At 47.0% G+C, this 24,523-nt stretch overlaps 1 protein-coding gene across 1 annotated transcript; it reads left to right on the top strand.

The window, feature by feature from the left end:
- Positions 1 to 628: 628 nt before the first annotated feature.
- Positions 629 to 18,337, top strand: PEX2 (peroxisomal biogenesis factor 2). Its single transcript, XM_044294485.1, has 4 exons — positions 629 to 695; positions 5,431 to 5,504; positions 7,277 to 7,338; positions 17,138 to 18,337. The coding sequence occupies exon 4, from the start codon at positions 17,143 to 17,145 to the stop codon at positions 18,061 to 18,063; it is 921 nt and encodes a 306-aa protein (XP_044150420.1). The 5' UTR covers positions 629 to 695; positions 5,431 to 5,504; positions 7,277 to 7,338; positions 17,138 to 17,142; the 3' UTR covers positions 18,064 to 18,337.
- Positions 18,338 to 24,523: the final 6,186 nt, after the last annotated feature.

The raw sequence follows: 24,523 nt of genomic DNA, 5'->3' as shown, positions 1-24,523 counted from the left end.
TTGATTGACAGGGCCAGGAGTGACTACGTTTGCACTGTCTGGCCCTGTAAATAATCAGTCCGTGCAATTTTCTTTGGGTTCGCAAAAAAACGGAAGGTACTCCGTGTGCATTTCATTTCCATATTTCCGTTCCGCCAAAAAATAGACCATGTCCTATTATTGTCTGCATTACGGACAAGGATAGGACTGTTCTATTAGGGGTCAGCTGTTCCGTTCCGCAAAATACAGAATGCACACGGATGTCATCAGTATTTTTAGCGGACCAAGAGGCCTTGGTGTAACAGCAACGCCCACGTTGCTCCTAGAGGCTAATTTGCAGATATTAAAATATCATTTTTCTCAGTAATGCAGGCATATATACCAACACTGATGCCTTCAGCTGCCAAGTGCACATGTAACAGGTCGGCCGGTGTCATAGGTACAAACCTGCTGCCAGATATCAGTCTACTGTATCTATCCATCTAATCTGTATCCATCCCTCTCATCCACCAGACATATATACTGTAAATATGTGCAGACTGTTCAGCCTCTCATTTGGAGCAGTTTACAGGATTTTTGTCTCGCAGTCTGTGGTGTTTTGGTCTTTGACAGCACCCGTAGTTAGAACTTAGTCACGTGACCCGAGTCATACAGGAAGCAGTGGTGACAGCTGCAGAGGTTGTTTATGTCCTGGAGATCAGTGCTGCTGCTTCCATGTGAGTTGTCCGCTGTGCTATGACTGTGCCTACATTCTGCCTGACGCTCTATGTAATGCCAGGTCTTCATCAGTGGGGCATCCTGGGACTTGTAGTTCCGCAGCAGCTGCTGAGGCCCAGACTCCCTGCTTCTACTGCTTTGTGTTGGGTCAGCCTTGTCCCTCCCTGACGTCATGTATACCGGACCTCGTGCGAGGGCGGGAAGTTCCAGTCCTGCCCATAGCAACCAATCAGGTCTTTTCTTTCATTTTCATCCTGTGCTGGGAAAAATGAAAGCTGGAATCTGATAGGTTACCATAGAAAACAGTGCTATTTCTAGTATTTGGTGCATGGTGGGACTGTGACAGTGAAGCTGAGCTCTCTGCATAGCAGATGGCATATTACTGCTCTGCATGTGTTGTATTACATGCAGTGGCCTAAAGGGGAACTCCAGTCAGCAAATGTATAATCTAGGCATCCTCAAACTGCGGCCCTCCAGCTGTTGTAAAACTACAACTCCCACAATGCCCTTCTGTAGGCTGTCCGGGCATGCTGGGAGTTGTAGTTTTGCAACAGCTGGAGGCTGCCTAGTTGTGTACTGCTGTGCAGCGCTGATCCTTGCTGATGCTGCAGTTTTAAAATTGTTCTTTAGACCTATGTTTAGTGGAATAGTGCGAATCAGCAGGTGACACCCAGCGTTGGCGCTCATTCAGACACAGAACCTGTGGTTTGGCTCACCGGGGAGGTCCTGGTCTGGCAGCCGTAATACAAGATCTGCTGTGCGGCCACATTACACCCGTCTGAATGTACCGAATAAGGATCGGTAATTCGGCCATATTGACAGGATATATAGTGCGGTATGACACTCCTGTGACATTAGTGTGGAGTCTTGGTAACGGATCTGTAAGACTGCTGGGCTGTCATCTAAGGGGGGACAGAAAATGTACTTATAAGGCTACTTTCACATGTGCGTTTGCATTTTTCGGTATTGAGATCCGTCATAGGATCTCAATACCGGAGAAAAACGCTTCCTTTTTGTCCCTAATTATTGTCAATGGGGACAGAACTGAACGGAGGGCACCAGAACACCAGAATGCATTATGTTCCGTATGGTTGCGTTCCCAGACTGGAGAGCAAACTGCAGTTTTCTTTACGTCATGGGATGAGGAGCAAAACGGTCATTGGGGGACGGATCTGTTTTCTATTGTGTGTGAGAAAATGGATCCGTCCCCATTGACTTGCATTGTAGGTCACGCCGGATCCAGTTTCTCAGACACAATAGAAAACAAATCCATTCCCCTTTGACTTTAAATGGAGTTCATGACGGATCCGTCTTGGGTATGTTAAAGATAATACAACCGGATCCATTCTGAACGATGCAGACGGTTGTATTATCAATCACTGAAGCGTTTTTGCTGATCCCTGCCGGCAAGTATGAAAGTAGCCTAAGTCCCTTAAAAGGGGTTGTCCGGACTTTTACTGTTGAAGACCTATCCTCAGGATAGGTCATCAATATCCGATTGGCGGGGATCCGACTCCAGGCATGTCCACCAATCAGCTGTGCGAGGAGACGGCGCGCACACGCCGTCTCCCTTCTCTCTTTCTGTCCGCTGCTGCTGTCTGTGGTCTTTGCCATCCGCCATAGACATACAGCAGCGAACAGGAAGACAAAAGGGAGATGGCACGTGAGCACTGCGCATGCCGTCTCCTCACACAGCTGATTGGCAGGGTGACCCCCCTGAATCTGGTATTGATGACCTATCTTGAAGATCCAGATAACTTAAAGGGCTTTTACAAGACTTTTCTACTGATGACCTATCCTCTGGGTAGGTCATCAGTATCTGATCAGTGAGGGTCCAACACCGGGGACTCCTGCCGATCAGAAGTTTTAGAAGGCATCTGCGCTTGCAGTAGTGATGAAGCCTTCTCCCTGCTCACCAAGCACAGTTCCGTACATTGTATAGCGGCTGTGCTTGGAATCGTGCCCAGCCCCATTCACTTCTATGGGGCTGAGCTGCCCCTAGGCCAGTGATGGTGAACCTTTTAGAGACAGAGTGCCCAAACTGCAACCCAAAACCCACGTATTTATCGCAAAGTGCCAACATGGAATGTAACCTGGATACTGCAGTCCAATATAGTGCATCTTCCATGTACTTTATCATTTAGCTATAATAACCTGCCTACATTCACTGCGCTGCCTGTGCCGTTCATAGTGCTCCCTGCGCTGATGAATGGCAGGAAATGTCTAAGGCATATTGGTATACCATAGACTTTTTCCAGGGTGCGGGTGCCCACAGAGAGGGCTCTGGGTGCCACAGGTTCGCCATCATTGCCCTAGGCCATGTGATTGATGGATGTGATGTCACTTCCCTAGTTAAAGCTGCAAGAAGCCCCTCGTGCTACTGCAAGCGCCGTAGCCTTCTAAAACAGCTGATTAGCAGGGTTCCTGGGTGCCGGACCCGCACCGATCAGATACTCCTGACCTATCCAGAGGACAGCTCATCAGTATAAACGTTTTAGAAAACTCCTTTAAAGGGGTTGTCCAGAATTAGAAAAACATGGCTGCTTTCTTCCAAAAACAGCACCACATCGGACCACAGCTTGTGTGTGGTTTTGCAGCTTAGCACCATTCTCTTAAATGGAGCTGACACTGTTTTAGGATTCTTCTTTATTTTGACCACCCGCCATAGACTGCCATGTATATTGTGTGTCCATAACATTATGATAAAATAAGCCACACATTTTATATACTGTACTTTTTAGGGGGCACTTTAACTAGAGACCTTGGAATAGTTCAATAAAGGGATTCTCTATCATGAGGATTGGTCATCAATATCATATTGGTGGGAGTCCAACATCCGGTGCCCCTACCGATCAGCTGTTTTGGCAGTGCTGAAAACTATACAGCATAGAGAGCTGGAGGCAGACAGCGCCATACACTGCAGTGCCGGGGTACTGCCGCTCAGCTCATGGCAATTTTGGCCACAACACGTGTCGTGCACCCAAGTTTCGCAGTGTAGCCGGGGCTGCCATAAGAATGAATAGGATTTGCAGCACGATGCAGATCACAAAAAAACCAACACTGCTGGACTGCAGCAAACGTGCGAGTCGCACAGTGACCCCACTCATTCTTATGGCAGCCCTGCTACACTGCAGCCTTTGGTCGCGCGACAGATGTCACATCCAAAATCGCTGTGTAGACGTATCCTCATCCAAGTGAATGGGAGCTGGGTTTCAGTACGCCAGCCCTGGAAACTACACCGTGGACAGAGCTTTCTGCTTCCACTCCGTACACTGTTCAGAGCCCAAAACAGCTGATCGGCGGGGGTACTGGGTGTCCTCAGGGTAGGTCATCAGTATCGGTGCAGTGTAATTACAGCTTTTCTCATTCACTAGTTGAATGTAGACATGCAGGTAAATTATGATGAGGACTCTCTTACAAGCACTGCGTCCTCTTCAAACATCTCATCAGCAGGAGGTGCCCGGAGTCAGACCCTCACCGATCTGATATGGATGGCCTTTCCTCAGGATAGGTCACGAACATCTGTAGCCTGGAGAACCCCATTAATATTAAATTATTAGAGGTACAGCCACGCACCACTCCCCAAACCATATGATCACCATGAGATGAAGTTTGTATGGGCTGATGTTTGACCATGCGCACTGATCCTCCATATAAACTCTATGGGAGTCTCCGGCTGGAAAACTCCATCAAAATGAACCGATCCTTCAGGGAGGATATCACACTGATCGTCTCTGATCCCCGGCTGATCGTCTCTGATCCCCGGCTGATCGTCTCTGATCCCCGGCTGATCGTCTCTGATCCCCGACTGATCTTCTCTGATCCCCGACTGATCGTCTCTGATCCCCGGCTGATCGTCTCTGATCCCCGGCTGATCGTCTCTGATCCCCGGCTGATCGTCTCTGATCCCCGGCTGATCGTCTCTGATCCCCGGCTGATCGTCTCTGATCCCCGGCTGATCGTCTCTGATCCCCGGCTGATCGTCTCTGATCCCCGGCTGATCGTCTCTGATCCCCGGCTGATCGTCGCTGATCGTCTCTGATCCCCGGCTGATCGTCTCTGATCCCCGGCTGATCGTCTCTGATGCCCGGCTGATCGTCTCTGATGCCCGACTGATCGTCTCTGATGCCCGACTGATCGTCTCTGATGCCCGGCTGATCGTCTCTGATGCCCGGCTGATCGTCTCTGATGCCCGGCTGATCGTCTCTGATGCCCGGCTGATCGTCTCTGATGCCCGGCTGATCGTCTCTGATGCCCGGCTGATCGTCTCTGATCCCCAACTGTTCTTCTCTGATCCCCACCACTGATTTCTTGGATTTCTTGACATGTAACACACACTTGTCAGGCGCATGTCCCAAATGTGAGGTGAACAGAATCTGACTGGTGGGGTTGATTGAAGCACGGTATGAAGGTGATGCCTGGCTACACCCATTTTTTTCTTAGTTTGGAGTTGTCGGCATTCAAGGATACATATGCCGCTGGCTTCGAGGGTGTAATTGATTTCACTGCACCATTTTCCTGCCTTGGACAGAACATTATAAATCCGTTGATTCTGCTGAACGGATCAGAGACAGGCTGATATAAAGAACAGCTGTCCTCGGACGGTTACCATAGGCTGCAGTTTGGTATGTGACACCTACTTAGGCGAGGAGGATGTGTTTACTTGATACAGGATCATGTCTAAAACTTAATTCAACCCAAGCGCTCAGCCAAACTCTGTGTAATGTATTACAGATCTGTGAAATCAGACACAGGAAGGGGAAACGTCGAATGGCTGGTTTATCGGAGGACATACATCAGCTGACGGGGTAGGTGCGATGAGTGAAAAATAATACAATGGGCAGACTTGGAAGACCCTCCAGAGTAAGGACTCGTGAATCAATGTGTTGATGACTTGGGAATGGCCTCAGTTCATAGATAAAAATGACATCAGGAACGTGCACAATTCTTATGAATGGGTTAGGCTGCGTTCACACCACATCTGTAGTGTAGATCCATCGTATATGCTGGACCAGCTCCTGATGTATGTGCCGATGTTATCATATCCTAAAGTCGGCCTTTACTGAGTGTCCTTTTTGGCATATACTTTTAGATGGTATGAACGGGCACAGCTTTGAAAAAGTGTGCACTTTGTAATACCAGTAGAATCCGTAAAAATGAGTACAACCAGTATATGTTTTGTAGACTTGGATTCAGTTGGTGACGGATGAGGATTTTATGATGTACATCAGGAGGTTTTTCCATCTTCCATATACTGAATGTAGTGGAAAGAAACCCATAATTATTTAATTGATGACCAATCCTTGGATCGGTCATCAGTATCAGATTGGTGGGGTCTGACACCTGGTACCCCCACCGATCAGCTGTTTGAGAAGGCATCGGCACTCGCAGTAGTGCTGCGGCCTTCCCTCAGCTTTCCCTAGGCCGCGTGACGTCACGTACATCGGTCACGTGGCCTAGGCACAGTTCAGCGCCATTAAAGTGAATGGGGCTGAGCTGCGATACCAAGCACAGGCACTATAATATGGATGGCGCTGTGCTTGGTAAGCTGAGAGAAGGCCGCAGCGCTACTATGAGATCCGGTGCCTTCTCAAACAGCTGATCAGCGGCGGTCCCCAACGATCAGATACTGATGACTTATCCAAAGGATATAAAAATCCCATAAAAGCCCTGTAACATCTCTAATAAATGTTACTATCCATTAATCAGGGGGTACTGCTTCTGTCTGGAGAGAGCCCCAACAGTGCTCCGTGGGGACAGAAGTTTGCAGATTAGATCGTAGCAGCCAAACCAAAGATATCCTTTAATAAGCAGATGTTTTAGGGCTCCTGCCCTTCATCAGGGTGCTGGTTAGATGCCTTAGACACAGCTCAGGGGGTACTGGCTTTCACTGAAGATACACAGCGGTGTATGGAGACCGATTTTCCAGGCAGTGCTACATGGGGGAAAAGTATGTGGATTAAAGGGGTTTTCCAGTAGTGACAAGTTGGTCCTGTGGATAGGGGATATCCTGTAAATAGAGAATAACCGCTGGGACCCCGACTGATCTTGAGAATGGGGACCCCGTGACACTTTGGACCCCACAAAATGAATGGAGCAGCAGGTCGGCCATGCACACTGCAGCTCCACTTACCTCTACAGGAGCTCAGGAGACGAGTACAGAACTCCTGTAGAGGGGTATGAAGCGGCAGTGCACGTAACTGACCTGCTGCTCCCTTCATTTTGGAAGGCCCCGTTCTCGAGATCCCTGGCAGTCCCTGCGGTAGGACCCCCACCTATCTAATATTTAGCCACTAGCCTGTTGAGAAGGGGATAATTGTCACTGCTGGAATACCCCTTTAAACCAGACAGCACTGTTTTGACTGCATCGGAGACCTCCTGCTATCCAGTACCCTGCTCTGTACTAATAGGGGCGAGAACATCCCCGTATCTAAGGAGCTGAGGCTTTGGCTCCGTTCTTCCAGCTCTCGGAGAGGGTATAAGTATGTAATAGTATGACAGAGATACCAATCATATAGGAAAATGATATCATGTCTTGTTTCTTGCTTGTCACCGATAACTTTCTATATTCATTTTTCAGGCTGTTCCTGTAAAGACAGGGCCATTACATTTTTACAGTCTCAGTCCACGCTATCAACAAAGGTACGAAGTGAGGTCTTGACAGAAATATACATGTTATCCATGTTACTGCTATTCATTTGCATATTGGTTAGGAAGGGTGACAGACATGTCGTTTCTTAAAGGGGTTGATCGGTTTCCTATATTGATGACCTATTCTCAGGATAGGTCATCAGTATTAGATTGGCGGGAGTCCCCTGAGACCCCTGCCGATCAGCTGTTTGAAGAGGAGGCAGCGCTCGTGCAAGCCCTGCCTTCTCTTCACTAATTATCTGCTTGCCGTCAGCACTGCACCGGTGAGCAGTGTAATTACCACTCCTCTGTCCCAGTCACTTCAATGGGAAGAAGCAGACGGAATCTAACTGCCCCTTCCCATTAAAGTGAATGGACGGAGGAGCTGTAATTACACCTGCTCGCCGCTGAGATTTTGACAGCCAGCAGGTAAATCATGAAGGGGGATACTGGCTTTTACTGAAGATACCCAGCGGTGTATAGAGACCTATTTTAAGGCAGTGCTACATGGGGGAATAGTATGATAATTGAAGGGTTATTCCAGTAGCAACAAGTCATCCCACAGGATAGGGGTTGACTGTTAAATTGGTGGGGGTCCTACCGCTGATCATGAGAACAGGGACCCTGAACCCCTCTGAGTCCCCTAAAATGAAGGAAGCAGCAGGTTGGGCATGTGTGCATCTCTTCAAACAGCTGATTGGCGGGGGTGCCGGAATTTGCACTCCTGCCGATCTGATATTAATTACCTATCCTGAGGGGTTGTCTGAGCTAATTTTCTTTTAAGGCACAATCTTTTCCAGCACTGCCCCTCCATCCTCCCCACTGCAGTGATGATGGCTATCGGTGGTCTTATGTTGCATCTTGAGACTGTCCAGTCTGAGTTTATACTGTCTAAATATTAACAAGAAGTAGTAAATCTGCCCCAATGTCCCCATACAGTATGTGTGCATGTATGTATGTGTATATATATATATATATATATATATATATATATATATATATATATATATATATATACACACACACACACATATACCCTGGTGTTATTAAGACCCCAATAAGACCTCAGCTCAGACCCCAATGTGAATGACCCCCAATCAGACCTCAGATAAGAGCCCCATACCTCTCATCAGACCCCCATATCAGCCCCCTCTCATCAGGCCCCCATATCAGCCCCCTCTCATCAGGCCCCCATATCAGCCCCCATAGGCCTCTCATCAGGCCCCCATAGGCCTCTCATCAGGCCCCCATAGGCCTCTCATCAGGCCCCCATAGGCCTCTCATCCTCCCCTATGCCACAGAGCACATAAAATGAAAAAAACACTTACCTTTCCTGCTCTTCCTGCCGCCAGCTGTGCTGTGAACCGACGCGCACAGTGTGAGGTCACAGAGCGCCCTCACGCTGTGCACAGCCGACAGCGTAGGACCAGAAAGCGGTGAGTAGAGAGCCCTCACTGCTTCCTGGTCCCCGGTACTAATGAGCGCTTCCATAATAGAAGCGCTCATTAGTATTCACCCCAAAAGACGCAGGGACATTTTCCCCCCACTTTTGCAGACCGCATTAGGGCTGCAGTAAACGAATATTTTTGTAATCGAGTATTCTATCGATTATATTTCTCGATTCATCGAGTAATCTAATAAGAAAAAGCTACTTAAAATAACGTACGTAATTAGGTATGTATAAAGTTATTGGTTTGAAGGGGTTAATAACTTTATACATGCCTAATGCCAAGGTGCTTCCATTAACCCCTCCAAACCAATAACTTTATACATGCCCATTGGGTTTGGAGGGGTTAATGGAAGCACCTTGGCATTAGGCATGTATAACGTTATTGGTTTGAAGAGGTTAATGAAAGCACCTTGGAGGTGCCTTCATTAACCCCTCTCTAAACCAATAACTTTATACATGCCAAGGTGGTGCTTGCAGCCACTCTCTCTCCATCTGCCTCCCCCCAGCCTCTGATCTGCCTGCCCCCAGCCTCTGATCTGCCTCCCCCCCAGCCTCTGATCTGCCTCCCCCCGCCTCTGATCTGCCCCCCCCAGCCTCTGATCTGCCTCCCCCCCAGCCTCTGATCTGCCCCCCCCCCAGCCTCTGATCTGCCTCCCCCCCCAGCCTCTGATCTGCCTCCCCCCCAGCCTCTGATCTGCCTCCCCCCCAGCCTCTGATCTGCCTCCCCCCCCAGCCTCTGATCTGCCTCCCCCCCCCCCAGCCTCTGATCTGCCTCCCCCCCCCCCAGCCTCTGATCTGCCTCCCCCCCCAGCCTCTGATCTGCCTCCCCCCCCAGCCTCTGATCTGCCTCCCCCCCCGCCTCTGATCTGCCTCCCCCCCCGCCTCTGATCTGCCTCCCCCCCAGCCTCTGATCTGCCTCCCCCCCCAGCCTCTGATCTGCCTCCCCCCCCAGCCTCTGATCTGCCTCCCCCCCCAGCCTCTGATCTGCCTCCCCCCCCAGCCTCTGATCTGCCTCCCCCCCCAGCCTCTGATCTGCCTCCCCCCCCAGCCTCTGATCTGCCTCCCCCCCAGCCTCTGATCTGCCTCCCCCCCAGCCTCTGATCTGCCCCCCCTCCACCCAGCCTCTGATCTGCCTCCCCCACTCCCCCCAGCCTCTGATCTGCCTCCCCCAGCCTCTGATCTGCCTGCCCCCCCCTCTGGTAACGCAACCCCCCCCCCCCCTCCCTCCCCAGTATTAATCATTGGTGGCAGTGGCCACAGGGTCCCCCTCCTCCCCCCCCATCATTGGTGGCAGTGTCAGTTCCGATCGGAGCCCCAGCAGTGTAATGCTGGGGCTCCGATCGGTTACCATGGCAGCCAGGACGCTACTGAAGTCCTGGCTGCCATGGTATGTTAGTGAGCAGAGAGCAGCGCATTATACTCACGTGCGCTGTGGCCGGCGGTCGCTCCTTCTCATAGGTCTGTGCGGCGGATTGCTAATGCTTACAGCATTAGCAATGCGCCGCACAGACCTATGAGAAGGAGCGACCGCCGGCCACAGCGCACGTGAGTATAATGCGCTGCTCTCTGCTCACTAACATACCATGGCAGCCAGGACTTCAGTAGCGTCCTGGCTGCCATGGTAACCGATCGGAGCCCCAGCATTACACTGCTGGGGCTCCGATCGGAACTGACACTGCCACCAATGATGGGGGGGAGGAGGGGGACCCTGTGGGATATGGCCGGCACATTCATTGGTGGCGCAGTGGCCACAGTCCCTCCCCTCCTCCTCCTACTCTGTCCTCATTGGTGTTCAGCGGCAGCCGCGCACAGAGGGGAGGGAGGGACTCCCTCCTCCCCCCTCCGCTGTGCCGGCCGGCTCAGTCCTGCCTCTCTGGCCTCCGGAGGACACGGAAGCGGTGAGTGAGACGCTTAATTTCACTCCCGCTCCGTGATCACGTGATGTAAACGATTCCTCGATGCAGGGAAACTGCATCGATGAATTTTTTGACTCGATTTAATCGAGTTATTCGAATAATCGTTTCAGCCCTAGACCGCATATTACCGGCATTATAATAGAATATGCCTAATCTTGTCCGCAATTGCGGACAAGAATAGGACATGTTCTATTTTTTTTTTCTGGAATGGAATTGCGGACCCGGAAGTGGCGGTCCGCATTTCCGGATCTGGGCAGCACATCGTGCGGCCCCATAGAAATGAATGGGTCCATTCCGGAACAATGCGGAACAAAATTGCGGACGTGTGAATGATGAAAAATACGGTATCCATTTATTTATTTATATTATTATTTATATTTTGTGTAAAAGAGAACACAAAAGATGCTTTCCTTTGTTCCACTTGTGGTATTACATGAGAATTAATGTAGCGAGCGCTTATTTATTTACTCTGGTCTACAGACACAGAGGGGGAAATCCAGTGCAGCATTCTTGCACATATCGTTTGCTTGGAAGGTGCTCCCTTAAATTGGCCTACAGGGAATATAAGCCAGCAAATGGCTGCAGCGGGCTCGCCTCCACATTTTATGCATGTGCACAATTTGGCTTCAGTAGTTTGACTTTTCTTTTTGTTAGTGCAGTGACCTCAAGAGAAAGAACCTCCCTTTGTTCTCGGGTTTTGTCTGCAGATCTGGGGTCATTCTTTGTTACAACATGATATTCATGTGACGTTGAGCGAATGTCAATAGGTAGCAGAGTGGAGTATTTCCATGAATAGTCTCGGGAGTGCGGTGCATTTAGTTTTCCCTTTTCTCCCCACATACAATTTTATTCTTTCATCAGATAATCACAATACAAAAGTCAGGCCCACCTGCAGAAGCCGAGCTTTTGTTCCTTGTTCCTGCTGTACGCTTCAAGCATGGGGTCAACTATCTATGTATGTTTGGACCATGGGTGGACAAAATAATGTGAAATTCAGGAAGCAGTCAGTCAAACTCGGGCAGGACAGTCAGGAGATCCGCACCTGCTGAGTTCTATAGAAGTCACCACAAGTTTTGGTGAATCCTATTCTTTCAATGTGAACAATGCGGTAGACTGCGACTTCTTTTTTTAATTTAATTTTTATGTATTTTTAGCTTTGATTCACGTTATATGTATTGTAATGTTTTGTACATTTAGTTTATCACATTATATAGGCCATAGGGAGAGTCCCGATTTGCAAAACAATCGTAAGGATTTCACTCCCCGGTGATCTCCTTTAACCTCCTTCTCCCAGATAGATCTGACATTCTTTTGCCTGAATTTTTGACATTTAAGAAAAAAAAAAAAAAGGTGACAATGAGATCAGAGACCTGACTGGGTGCCATGGGCTCTTCCATATTTCCTTTGTGCTTCAATTTTTTTTTTGTAGGAATGGAGGATTAGGAGCATAATAAGATGGGACTGATAACTATTTCATTCATATAAATGATCTAATCAGTTCAGAATGACAATGGTAGAAGTAGGACAGTGTAAATGTAGACAGACAGTCTTACACTGCGCCAAACTTATCACAGTGGCTGATGCTGAGTCGTAAATCTGGTGCACCTTTAGACTGTCTAGTTTAAATTTACACCACAAATTTTTGCTTTATTTTACTACAAAAACCCTAATTTTCAGACATTTTTTGACCCATTCGCATTTTTTGCGGATTGGATGCTGAGTCATTAATTTCAATGGGGCTGCAAGAAATGCGGACGGCACACCGCGAGCTGTCTGCATCCGTATGTCCGTTCCGCAGTCCCGCAAAAAAGATAGAACATGTCCTATTCTTGTTTGTTTTGCAGACAACAATAAGCATTGTTACATTGGATTTGCAAATGTCATCTGTATTTGTTCTGGATCCACATTTTGCGGACCGCAAATTAAATACGGTCATGTGAATGCACCCTCAAGCTGCAGCCACTTGACCGAAAAGGCATTGTAACTGCTCCTTCTCGTAGATGTGAATGGGGACAGAGGAGCTGCAATTATCCCTGCCCGCCACTGCGATGTCAACAGCAAGCAGGTAAACCGTGAACAGAAGGCAGAGCTTGTATGAGCGCTACTTTCTCTTCAAACAGCTGATAGGTGGGCATGTCGGGAGCCGGCACTGTAATGAGGGCATTCTGTGGCTGCACTGTAATGGGGGCATTCTGTGGCTGCACTGTAATGGGGGCATTCTGTGGCTGGCACTGTAATGGGGGCATTCTGTGGCTGGCACTGTAATGGGGGCATGCTGTGGCTGGCACTGTAATGGGGGCATGCTGTGGCTGGCACTGTAATTGGGGCATGCTGTGGCTGGCACTGTAATTGGGGCATGCTGTGGCTGGCACTGTAATGGGGGCATGCTGTGGCTGGCACTGTAATGGGGACATGTCGTAACTGGCTCTGTAATGGGGGCAAGCCGTGGCAGGCACTGTAATGGGGGCATGCCGTGGCTGGCACTGTAATGGGTACAAGCCGTGGCTTGCACTGTAATGGGGGCATGCCGTGGCTTGCACTGTAATGGGGGCATGCCGTGGCTGGCACTGTAATGGGGGTATGGTGTGGCTGGCACTGTAATGGGGGCATGCCGTGGCTGGCACTGTAATGGGGGCATGCCGTGGCTGGCACTGTAATGGGGGCATGCCGTGGCTGGCACTGTAATGGGGGCCTTCTGTTCACGGTTTACCTGCTCTCTGTTGACATCGCAGTGGTGGGCAGGGATAATTGCAGCTCCTCTGTCCCCATTCACATCAACGAGAAGGAGCAGTTACATCCATCTGCTCTTTCCCATTGAAGTGAATAGGTAAGCTGCAATTACCTCAGCTCGCCGCTGCAATGTCAACGGCGAGCAGGTAAACAGTGAACAGAAGGCAGCGCTCGTATGAGCACTACTTTCTCTTCAAACAGCTGATTAGCAAGGGTCATCAATGTAGAAAACCGGCCAACCCCTTTAGGACACTTTCAATGCCTTTTCGGTCAAGTGGCTGCAGCTTGAGGGTGCATTCACATGACCGTATTTAATTTGCGGTCCGCAAAATGTGGATCCAGAACAAATACGGATGACATTTGCAAATCCAACGTAACAATGCTTATTCTTGTCTGCAAAACGAACAAGAATAGGACATGTTCTATCTTTTTTGCGGGACTGCGGAACGGACATATGGATGCAGACAGCACGCGGTGTGCCGTCCGCATTTCTTGCAGCCCCATTGAAATTAATGGCTCAGCATCCAATCCGCAAAAAATGCGAATGGGTCAAAAAAGTCTGAAAATTAGGGGTTTTGTAGTAAAATAAAGCCAAAAATATGTGGTGTAAATTTAAACTAGACAGTCTAAAGGTGCACCAGATTTACGACTCAGCATCAGCCACTGTGATAAGTTTGGCGCAGTGTAAGACTGTCTGTCTACATTTACACTGTCCTACTTCTACCATTGTCATTCTGAACTGATTATATCATTTATATGAATGAAATAGTTATCAGTCCCATCTTATTATGCTCCTAATCCTCCATTCCTACAGCAGAAAAAGAAGCACAAAGGAAATATGGAAGAGCCCATGGCACCCAGTCAGATTGGCACTGTAATGGGGGCATGCCGTGGCAGGCACTGTAATGGGGGCATGCCGTGGCAGGCACTGTAATGGGGGCATGCCGTGGCAGGCACTGTAATGGGGGCATGCCGTGGCTGGCACTGTAATGGGGGCATGCCGTGGCTGGCACTGTAATGGGGGCATGCCGTGGCTGGCACTGTCATGGGGGCATGCCGTGGCTGGCACTGTCATGGGGGCATGCCGTGGCTGGCACTGTCATGGGGGCATGCCGTGGCTGGCACTGTCATGGGGGCATGCCGTGGCTGGCACTGTCATGGGGGCATGCCGTGGCTGGCACTGTCATGGGGGCATGACGTGGTTGGCACTGTCATGGGGGCATGACGTGGTTGGCACTGTAATGGGGCCATGCTGTAGATAGCACAGTAAGGGTGGTACACTTAGGCTAGTATTATGATAATATGCACCTCAATTGCAGCACACAGTCTTTTTGAAAAATGAGTTCTCATTCATTTAGACAAAACTCTATCTTGAAAAAGAAGTTCAGCAGAAGCTGAGGCGTGTTATGAATAATAATATACCCGCTTTTTTTGTACGTTATTAAAGGGGTGGTCCGACCTAAATTATTTACCACCAGGAATGTCTGTAAAATAAAGAGTCTCCTATCCCCGGCGGACCGGTAGTGTTATTTTCTGTTCATGGTCACGTGCACCACTACAGTCATTCATTGGCCTCATCAGTGATGTTTCCCTGAGTGGCACATAAGCACACAGGCTCAGTAGTTATGTGCCACTTGCAGACACATCCTTTCCAGTGAATGGCTGCCCAGTGCACATGACCACGAACAGGACGTAACACTACCGGTCCACCAAGGACCAGAAGAAGTGGAAATGGGACCCATAGCACTGGACCATTGCAGCTTACAAGATGCGAGTGGCTTTCTTACTTTTCTTTACGAATATTCCTAGTGATTAATTTTGTTTTGGGAGTGGGACAACCCCTTTAAGAATATTAGTCTCCTTTAAGTCACCTCTGGGTTTTGTGATGCATGTAAGAACTCTAAAGGCCCCCATATAGTAGTGTATTGTTGGCCAAACCTTCCAAGCACGGCAGGGATGGTCTAGTGTGTATGATGGGCTCCCGACTCTACCCTGACAGATGATGTCGGTGGAGAGAAGGATCGCGGGAAATTAATATTCTCGCCTGATCGTTTTGTTCTACCAGGAGATAAGCCTTGGCCAGAAATGTCTGACGGTGGCTCTATCCCCATTGACTACACATACACACCGAAGTGAACTTATGGGGAGTCGGGAGGAAGTCTGGACAGATATCTGTTAACTGAATGATATTTCAGCTGGAAGCCATTGTATTTGTATGGCCAGCTTTAGACTTTTGTCTTTTGCTTTTATATGGAAGTCAGTGACTTCTCGTACTCTAATAGATTTACAGTAGGAAGAGTACATGATCCAATAAATAAGCTATGGGGGAGGCTTATCAAAACCAGTGCAAAGGATTAGTGGGAGCAGTTGGTCCTAACATCTTATTTCTTTCCCTATGTTCTTATTTATAAGAACACAAAAATACTAGTCATATACTGAAAAATAGACCACCATTTTCCCCATTCCTGGTTATTACTGTACACTTCAGTATTATTCTTTCAGGACATTAGGTGGGAGATTCCTAAGCCCTTTCTAAGCATTAAGTGGCATAGGTTAATTATTGTTTAAGAAAGTAGTAACGCAGCCACAGGACCATGGGTCCCAATCTGACCGACTGACCCGAGCATCATCTGCATGGAGTTTGTATATTCTTCCCATACTTTGGGTAATTGTCCCACCCAGAGCTGTGCTAGATAATGCTCATAAACCACAACAGGTAAAATGCTCATATCAACTCTTATTTTTCTAGGATAGATTAGAAAAGAAAAACCCACACCTCCTTGGTTTATAAGGGCAGACTTCTGGATATTTCATTGTTAAAAGGTTATTGCCATCTCAGCCTTTCGTGAATAATCTTAGTAAGCACTGGCCATAAATGTCCAATCATTGGTGGTCTGACCACTGGGGCCCTGCCAATAGCTGAAATTAAGTGCTAGGAAGGCACCAGGCCAGGCATTTTACCTTTTGATACAGATATAGGAGCTCCATCAAACATCATTCTTATAGCCAGTTTAATTTTACTTATTATTTAGGAAGCCATTTGCACCACCATTATTTTCATTACTAGTAAGGTTATCTTCCATAACTCTGTACTTTAGTGCCAGTTTCATAGAAATCTCTCTTAAAGAGAATTAGTCACTAGTTGTATGCTGCCCTATTGGATCACAGAGACCCTGATTGAATTGCTGGGTTACTTCCTTTATTTGGTCCCATTGGAATCCCCTTAGTGTAGTGCTCGGGGGTCCTAGTATTCATGAGCTCCTGGCAGCCCCGGCCTCTGATTGGTTTCTTTCTTCCTATACATAGAACGACAGAAGGAAGAGGACATGCAGCAGCTCATGAACACAGGGACTCCAGTACTCTGTTTTGTTCTGGTGCTTCTCATTAGGGCCTTTAAGTAAACAACTGGGTAAGTGACCCAACATTTCAGGACCTCTGTCACCACCTTATGCTGCGGTCTGATAGGACAGCATAAAACTGGTGACAGCTTCCTTTTCAGAAGCCAAGGTACTTTGAGATGTTGCAGGACCCAATGCCCCAAGTGCTTCAAGGCAATAATAGAAACCAGTGAGTCATTGAGATGCCTAAGCCTCTGACCTAAACTGAAAATACCCTCTTAAAACCTTGATGACAATACATGTTCTGAATTAGAAATAGGACTTTTCATTCAGATAATTATTCTGCATGTTAAATAACCAGATTTATTTTCCTGCAGTTGAAATGGCCGTGGCTAAAAACAATATGGAAGACCTAAATCCTGTACTAAGAATTAGTCAACTGGATGCCATTGAGTTGAACAAGGCACTGGAGCAATTGATCTGGACTCAGTTTAACAGCTGTTTTCAGGGCTTCAAACCAGGACTTTTGAGTCGCTTTGAACCAGAGATTAAAGCTTTTCTGTGGCTGTTTTTGTGGAGATACACAGTCTACTCCAAGAATGCCACCATTGGCCAGGCGATCCTGAACATTCATTACAAAAATGACTTGTCTCAGACTCCGAAGTACCGGCCACTTAATAAACAGCAGAAAGTATGGTTCGCACTGTTATCTGTGGGAGGCAAATGGTTGGAGGAGAGGTCCTATGACTTATTCAGTAATAACCCCTTTGGGTCTTCGTTTCAAAGGATGAAGCATTTGATAAATGTCTCTTCTGGGCTCATCAAGGTTTTTGGGCTCCTGAATTTCTTAATTTTTCTACAGCAAGGAAAATGTGCCACACTGACCGAACGATTGCTAGGAATCCGGTCTGTTTTCAACAGACCCCAAGACGTGCGGCAGGTTGGCTTTGATTACATGAACAGGGAGATTTTGTGGCACGGATTTGCAGAATTTTTTATTTTTCTCCTTCCCCTTATCAATACTCAAAAGCTAAAAATGAAGCTGTTCTCTTGGTTCAAGCCGGTCAAAGGGCTGCGCCTTACCGACCCATCACTAGCTATCGTCTGCAAGGAGTGCTGCCTGTGTGGCGAATGGCCCACCATGCCTCATACCATCGGCTGCACTCACGTCTTTTGCTACTACTGCATTAAAAGTAATTACATGGCCGACATGTATTTCACATGTCCCAAGTGTAGTATCCAAGTGCACAGCCTGCAGCCGCTGGAATTCAAGATTGAAATTTCGGAGATTCACACTTTGTAAGACGATACATGGATGTCTATTTAACCTCGCCAGAAATGAAGAATAAGTCTCTAAACCCATATCCTAACAGATCTTCATTAATAGAATGGAAGGGCGGACTGCCTAGTGACCAAGAGCCATCAAACTGTGCCGCCTTTCTCATCAGGCATCTAAGGACCCACACCCAACTGAGGGAACGAGAGAATTATTTATAGGGTTAACTAAATTTGTTTAGCGACCCCCCCCTTATAATATTCATTGTACTGTGTTTAAAGGGGTTTTCTGCCTGCTGTCAGTATATGGTAACATTTTATTTACTCTGCATTCAGAAACATGTCCACATCTGTCAGCAGATTTGTACCTGTGAGACTGGAAAACGCACATGTACTGCATATGTGACAATCGGAGGATGCCCAGACAAAGTCAGACTTGCTTTGGGTCCTGTTTCGCATATATTCCATTCCATCTTTCTGAAGACCAGAAGATCCTTACTTTTTTAAAGGGAATCTGTCACCTATTTTGAGCCTATAATACTGTTAACATCGCACTGTGCAATAAAGTACCTTCATTCCTGCATGTGTCCTCTTTCTTTTATTCAACTTTTCATTCAGATGAAAAAGCGATTTTTCTGATATGCAAATTAAGTCTCAAGGTGCCCAGAGGGGCGTTATTACTCTGCTCTAGTGCCCAGTAACGCCCCCCTGCAGTGCCCAGCACGCCTTTCTTCCAAGCCCAGCACGCCGCCTAAGAAATAAATGAACTCCTACATCCTTGCCGAACGGCGCCGCCCCCTCCACTACCTCATGTAATTTATTCACTGCACCATCCTTGCTTCCTCCTCTCTTGGCCTCCGAAATCCCACGCAGGCGCAGTATCGCTGAGTGCCTGCGCCTGTAAGATACTCCTGCTCCTGAGGGCAACAGCCTCTATAGTGTCACTGGGCATGCGCCGAGCCCAGTGACGTAATCAGAGCGCTGTTGCCCTCAGGAGCAGGAGTATCGTACAGGCGCAGGCACTCAGCGATACTGCGCCTGCGTGGGATTTCGGAGGCCAAGAGAGGAGGAAGCAAGGATGGTGCAGTGAATAAATTACATGAGGTAGTGGAGGGGGCGGCGCCGTTCGGCAAGGATGTAGGAGTACATTTATTTCTTAGGAGGCGTGCTGGGCACTGCAGGGGGGCGTTACTGGGCACTAGAGCAGAGTAATAACGCCCCTCTGGGCACCTTGAGGCTTTATTTGCATATCAGAAAAATCGCTTTTTCATCTGAATGAAAAGTTGAATAAAAGAAAGAGGACACATGCAGGAATGAAGGTACTTTATTGCACATTGCGATGTTAACAGTATTATAGGCTCAAAATAGGTGACAGATTCCCTTTAAGCTCTAGAGAAGCATTCAAAATAAGAGCTATAAGAAGTCCATCAACGTTATGACAAGGCTCTGTTCACATTGGCATCCGGTTCTGGGTGTTCTATGGGGAGAATAACATAGTCTGCAGCTGTATTTTGACCGTAAAAACACCCTGAAACTGACGGATCCATTATAAGTCCATGATATGCATGTGGATTCTTTGGGAACTTTTTGAAACAGATTTGTCGGTGCTGTCATGGAGCTGAAGGGAACCGGTCAGCTCCGTTATGTTGCCCTTTGAGGGCAGTAGTGACAGACACACTGATTTCAACGTATGTGTTTTAATGTGCGGTAGTTTTGAAGAACTTACATCTTAACCCTTTCGGCAAGGAGTCAGATGTATTCATGATGTGCATTCTCCCTCCGCCCTCCGATGCCCAATTGACAGCCTTTTCCCTATTACTGTACATAGGGAGAAATCTGTCAACCAGAGGGTGGGGGGAGCATGCATACCATGAATACATCAGACTCCTCGCTGGAAGTGCACTGCAAGGGTTAATATGTAAGTTCTTAAAAACTACTGTGCATTACCACATAACTGAGAGACCATTGAAATCAGCGAGGGCAGCTTAAGAGAGGGGTTGTCTGGGTTCAGAGCTGAACCCGGACATATCCCCTTCTTCCCCCACTCGGCCCCTCTGACATTTCATGCTCCGATGCTCTCCCTTGCCCTGTGCCGTATAGTGCAGGGCAAGGGCTTTTTTGTTTACACTGCTAGGCGGAGGCTTCCACCTAGCAGTGTTCCCGGTGATGTCACGGGCACTGATGGGTGGGCTTTAGAGCTGCCCTTGCTGTTTTACAGGCTAGGGCAGCGCTAAAGCCCGCCCATTAGTGCCGGTGACATCACCAGGCTCACTGCTAGGTGGAACCTCTGCCTAGCTTACCCATGGAGAGGCCGATACATCATGGATCTCCTGAAAAAGCCCTTGCCCTGCACGATTCAGCGCAGCATGAAATGCACATATAGGGGGACTGAGTGGGGGAATAAGGTGATATTACCGGGTTCAGCACTGAACATGGGCAACCCCTTTAAGAACAGAAGCCTTGACGCTAAAGTGATCAGAGCCTGCAACACTTTAAACAGGTGATGTAATCCATTCAGATGTTACACCCATCAATGCTGGGTTTTCATGTCATGGCCACAATGTGGCTGCCTTTTGCAGCCTTGACTCTGCCCACTTGCCTCAGCCAAGGGCAGCACAATTTTGCAGGTAGTACTTCCGTTAACCTGCAAATTTGGCATCCTGGCCGCTACAACCGACCAAAGAAAAAAATATAAAGGTTGAAGTGTAATGGCACTTAGTCCAGTTAATTACTGACTGTTATCAAGTGCCTGTTATTTTATAGCGATTTGGTTCTGATCATGGTGCCAGGTTTCACTGATGCTATGGAAGCCCCGATACCCTCTTTTGCCTCTGGTACCTTTGGTATCAGCGATGTTAATGCTTGCTGTGCAATGCTGCCCTATGTACTGGTTTGCACTGATTCTATTCTAAGGCTTATGCACACAACACTGTCCTTTTTGTGGTCCACTTTCTTTTCCGTGTGGATCCATTGCCCGTAGTCTGCATTTTGTGGACATATTCTATGTCTTTGCAGAACGGTCAAACAGATGCGGAAAGCACAGAGATGATCCGTGTGCTTTCTGCATCCACATGTCCGTTCTGCAGAATTATAGAACATGTCCTATACTTGGTCGCAAAATGCAGACCACCAACCCATTGAATATAATAAGTCCACAAAAAATGCGTATGCAACACAGACCTTATCTGCGGACCGCAAAATACACATGGTCGTGTGCATGAGGCCTAATCCCGGTGACAAGGGACAATATTTAGTGCCCAAAAAAGCGATTTCATTATATATTGGACCCACATCACTGATCTTATCCACAAATTACAGAGAAAATAAACCTAGCAGCCGTGGTGCTTGTGCAGCTGATGAATGACTTCTTCTGCAATGTGTAGGAAGGCAGACTTCTCCCCCCCTGATACATGCATCTGACCTTATCTCTCTGGCTACTGTATATATCGTGACTGTAGAGGCTCAATCTTGTGTAGTCTCTCAGTAAGAACCTTATAAGGGGCTGTTCACATCAGGCTTTAGCTCTCTGCTTTTGGGATAGGTTTCAGTGCCTGAAAATGATATTCAAACCTATCCCTTAGGTGATCCATTCACATTATTGAGGCAAACAGAGTCCAAAACTTTAACCTTAGACTCTGTTTAACCTCCATCTGTGTACATACATCTTTTTGCAGGGCACCACCGCATTGTAGACTACACTATTGTGTCCTCCAAAACAAAAATACATTTTAAAGGAGTCCTCGAGATGCAACTGTTAATGACCTATTCGTAGAATAGGTTATTAATATCAGATCGGCAGGATTTCGACTCCCGGCACTCCTGTCAATCGGCTGTGCGGCATTGGAATCGGGCACCTCTGTCTTCTATGTAGTGGCCGTGCCTTGTCCCGGCAGCACTGCTTCAATTCACCTTCCTGGTTACTGCAGTGCTGCTCCCATTCACTTGATTGAGAGCAGCACTGCAGTAACCATATGGCCACCAGAGAGTGGACAGAGATGCGTAGTTCTGGTGCTGCACAGCTGATTGGCGAGGGTGCCAATCTGATTTTTGAAGTCGTATCCTAAGGAGAACCACTTTAATCTCTTGGACTCTGTTCGCCTCATTAAAATTAATGGATCCCCTCAAGGACATAAGTGAATGCAGTTTTCAAGTATTCAGTGTAACCCTCCCAGCAGATGCTTAGTGGAGGACTAAAGCGTGATGTGAAGAGTCCCTACAAGACTCTGATTTTGGGCATTTGACAAAACTTGAGCTTGCATGAGTACAATATTGCTGACATTTCAGTACTTCATGCTGGATTTTTTTGTGTGAGTATGTTTAATTCATTTTTAACGTGTCCCTCTACTTTAAAGGGGTTGTCCACTTTCTGGTTAATGTTGACCAATGTGTTTGTAAGTTGACTATAAGGCACTTACTAATGTAGTCTTTGTTGATATTCTGCACCATTTTGTATAGTTCATAAGGTATGCCCCCTTGTTGGAGAAGTCTTTTGTGCTGCTCTAAGATGACCGCTGATAGATGGTCATGTGACCAGGCAAATCACAGTCTCCTCCATTCAAGTACATTGCACCTGCCATACGTACTTGCACTGTTGGGATTTTAGTGCAGATGTAGTGAGTTTGAATGGAGAAGGCTGAGTGATGTGTCTGGTCACATGGCTCTCCATCAGTGGCCATCTTATGAACAAGACCTTTATGCAAACAAAAGAGATTTGCCCAAAAAGCGGACATGGTGAGAATGGTACAGAATATGAACAAAACTATATTAGTGTCATATGGTTATCTTCTATAGGCATTGGTCAACAGTAGCCAGAAATTGTCGACACCTTTCAGAAGTTGTTTGATATATCGTAGCAACATATCAAATGAATCACTGGGGTTCCGAGTCCTGAGACCCCTATTGATCACTAGAACAAGGACAACACACTCTCACACAGCGCTCTTTGTCCCTGCTGCAGTAGATACGCTCAATAGAAGGTCTATGAGCCCATTTTTAAGACTATCTTTTTCATCATGGAGAGAGAGAGACATGTCTTCTTATACTTCATCGTAGTCTGTGGAGACAGGTAAGCATTCATGTGTGTGTACCATCCATACCTGATATTCCTGTTGACTTCCATGCAGGGAACTGGCACCAACAGTAAGCCATTTATGGGATATGCACTTGATATGGCAGGCCTATTGTTTGTGAGGAGACCCCTTAGTCAGACTTTGTCAATGCTACATTCAGGCCCAAACTATCACTGTCTTCGGAAAGCGATAGAGTACCTAAGGCAGAGTTGCTGAATATCATCGAAGGAGATATTGCAATGTTTTGAAAAATGTCCTTATGATTATGGAATCCTTTACTTTTTCATAGTCTGAATACTAGGAAATGTCTCACCAACAATGTAATTTTATGAAATTGCCCATAGGCTGTAATTTGCACAAACATTTATACTTCTGCTTAGTAACCTGATTAGCTAGTTCCAATAAACTCTTATGGTTTCTGAAGGAGAAAACCCTCGACATATCCTGTGGTTACCCTCTGAAAAATCAAGCTCTCTCAACAGTGCAGATATACTTTGCAGCTGCCATCCTGGCGTAGTATTTTATGGTGATCAGCTAGGTAACGGAGACCAGTGACTCCAATGTTTCTGAGATCTGAGACCCTGTGCCAGCCATCATTCTGAGATTAGCATAAGGTTGGGGCTGCCCACCAACAGTTTTTTAGGAAAACCAGAGCTTTCCATTGCTTCGAGGCTTCCTACCTTTGGCCTCTTGAAGAGGGATTATGGGTGCATGTCACAAGGATTTTACATGCTGTCGAGCAATAATATGAATATAATCCTAACTTGACATACGAGACTGGACTCTTACCTTACTGTGGCCTTCATGATACATTATTAACTCATTTAGAGTTGTTCATATGCACTAATTAGAGTGTATTCACACAAGGGTAGTGAACTTAATTCAATGCATTTTTTTTATTTATTCAGGAAGCATTTCTAAACAAGTTTCTTTTTATATGCAGTTTTGTAAGGTATGTGTTTTTTCCCATTGATGTCAATGGAGTAAATGCGACGGATAAGCCATACTATCCATACGGACACTGCAGTGAAATAATACTAACCAAAATGCATAGAAAACAGTGTGCGTTAATATATTGCTTTGCGTGTTTTTGTTGTTTTATTGTGATTAATTTAATTTTAGAACTGTATGTAAAATTGGATACTGGTATGATTAAAATATTCTACCCTCATGTGTATGTTCATTTATGATGTTAAAATAATGTAAAATTACTATTAAAGTAATAATATAAAAGACTGAGCTTGTGTTATTTATTTTCTGATCCTTTTTTTTCTGAAAACACGGCTGCAAAATTGTAAATGGATTTCAAATAAAAATGCCCCCAGTGTATTAAGATACTAAACACATTTCACTTTAGGGACCATCTATGCAATTAATAAACATACCAACTATCTGATCCAAAGACAAACAAAAAGGCTG

Source organism: Bufo gargarizans, chromosome 5 (genome assembly GCF_014858855.1).
Source record: "Bufo gargarizans isolate SCDJY-AF-19 chromosome 5, ASM1485885v1, whole genome shotgun sequence".
Lineage (NCBI taxonomy): Eukaryota > Metazoa > Chordata > Amphibia > Anura > Bufonidae > Bufo > Bufo gargarizans.
The sequence above is the reverse complement of the archived record's forward strand: the minus strand, read 5'-3'. Positions and strand labels throughout refer to the sequence as shown.

Coding starts and splice junctions, on each gene's coding strand:
- PEX2 (XM_044294485.1), top strand. CDS start 17,143: ATGGCCGTGGCTAAAAACAATATGGAAGACCTAAATCCTGTACTAAGA.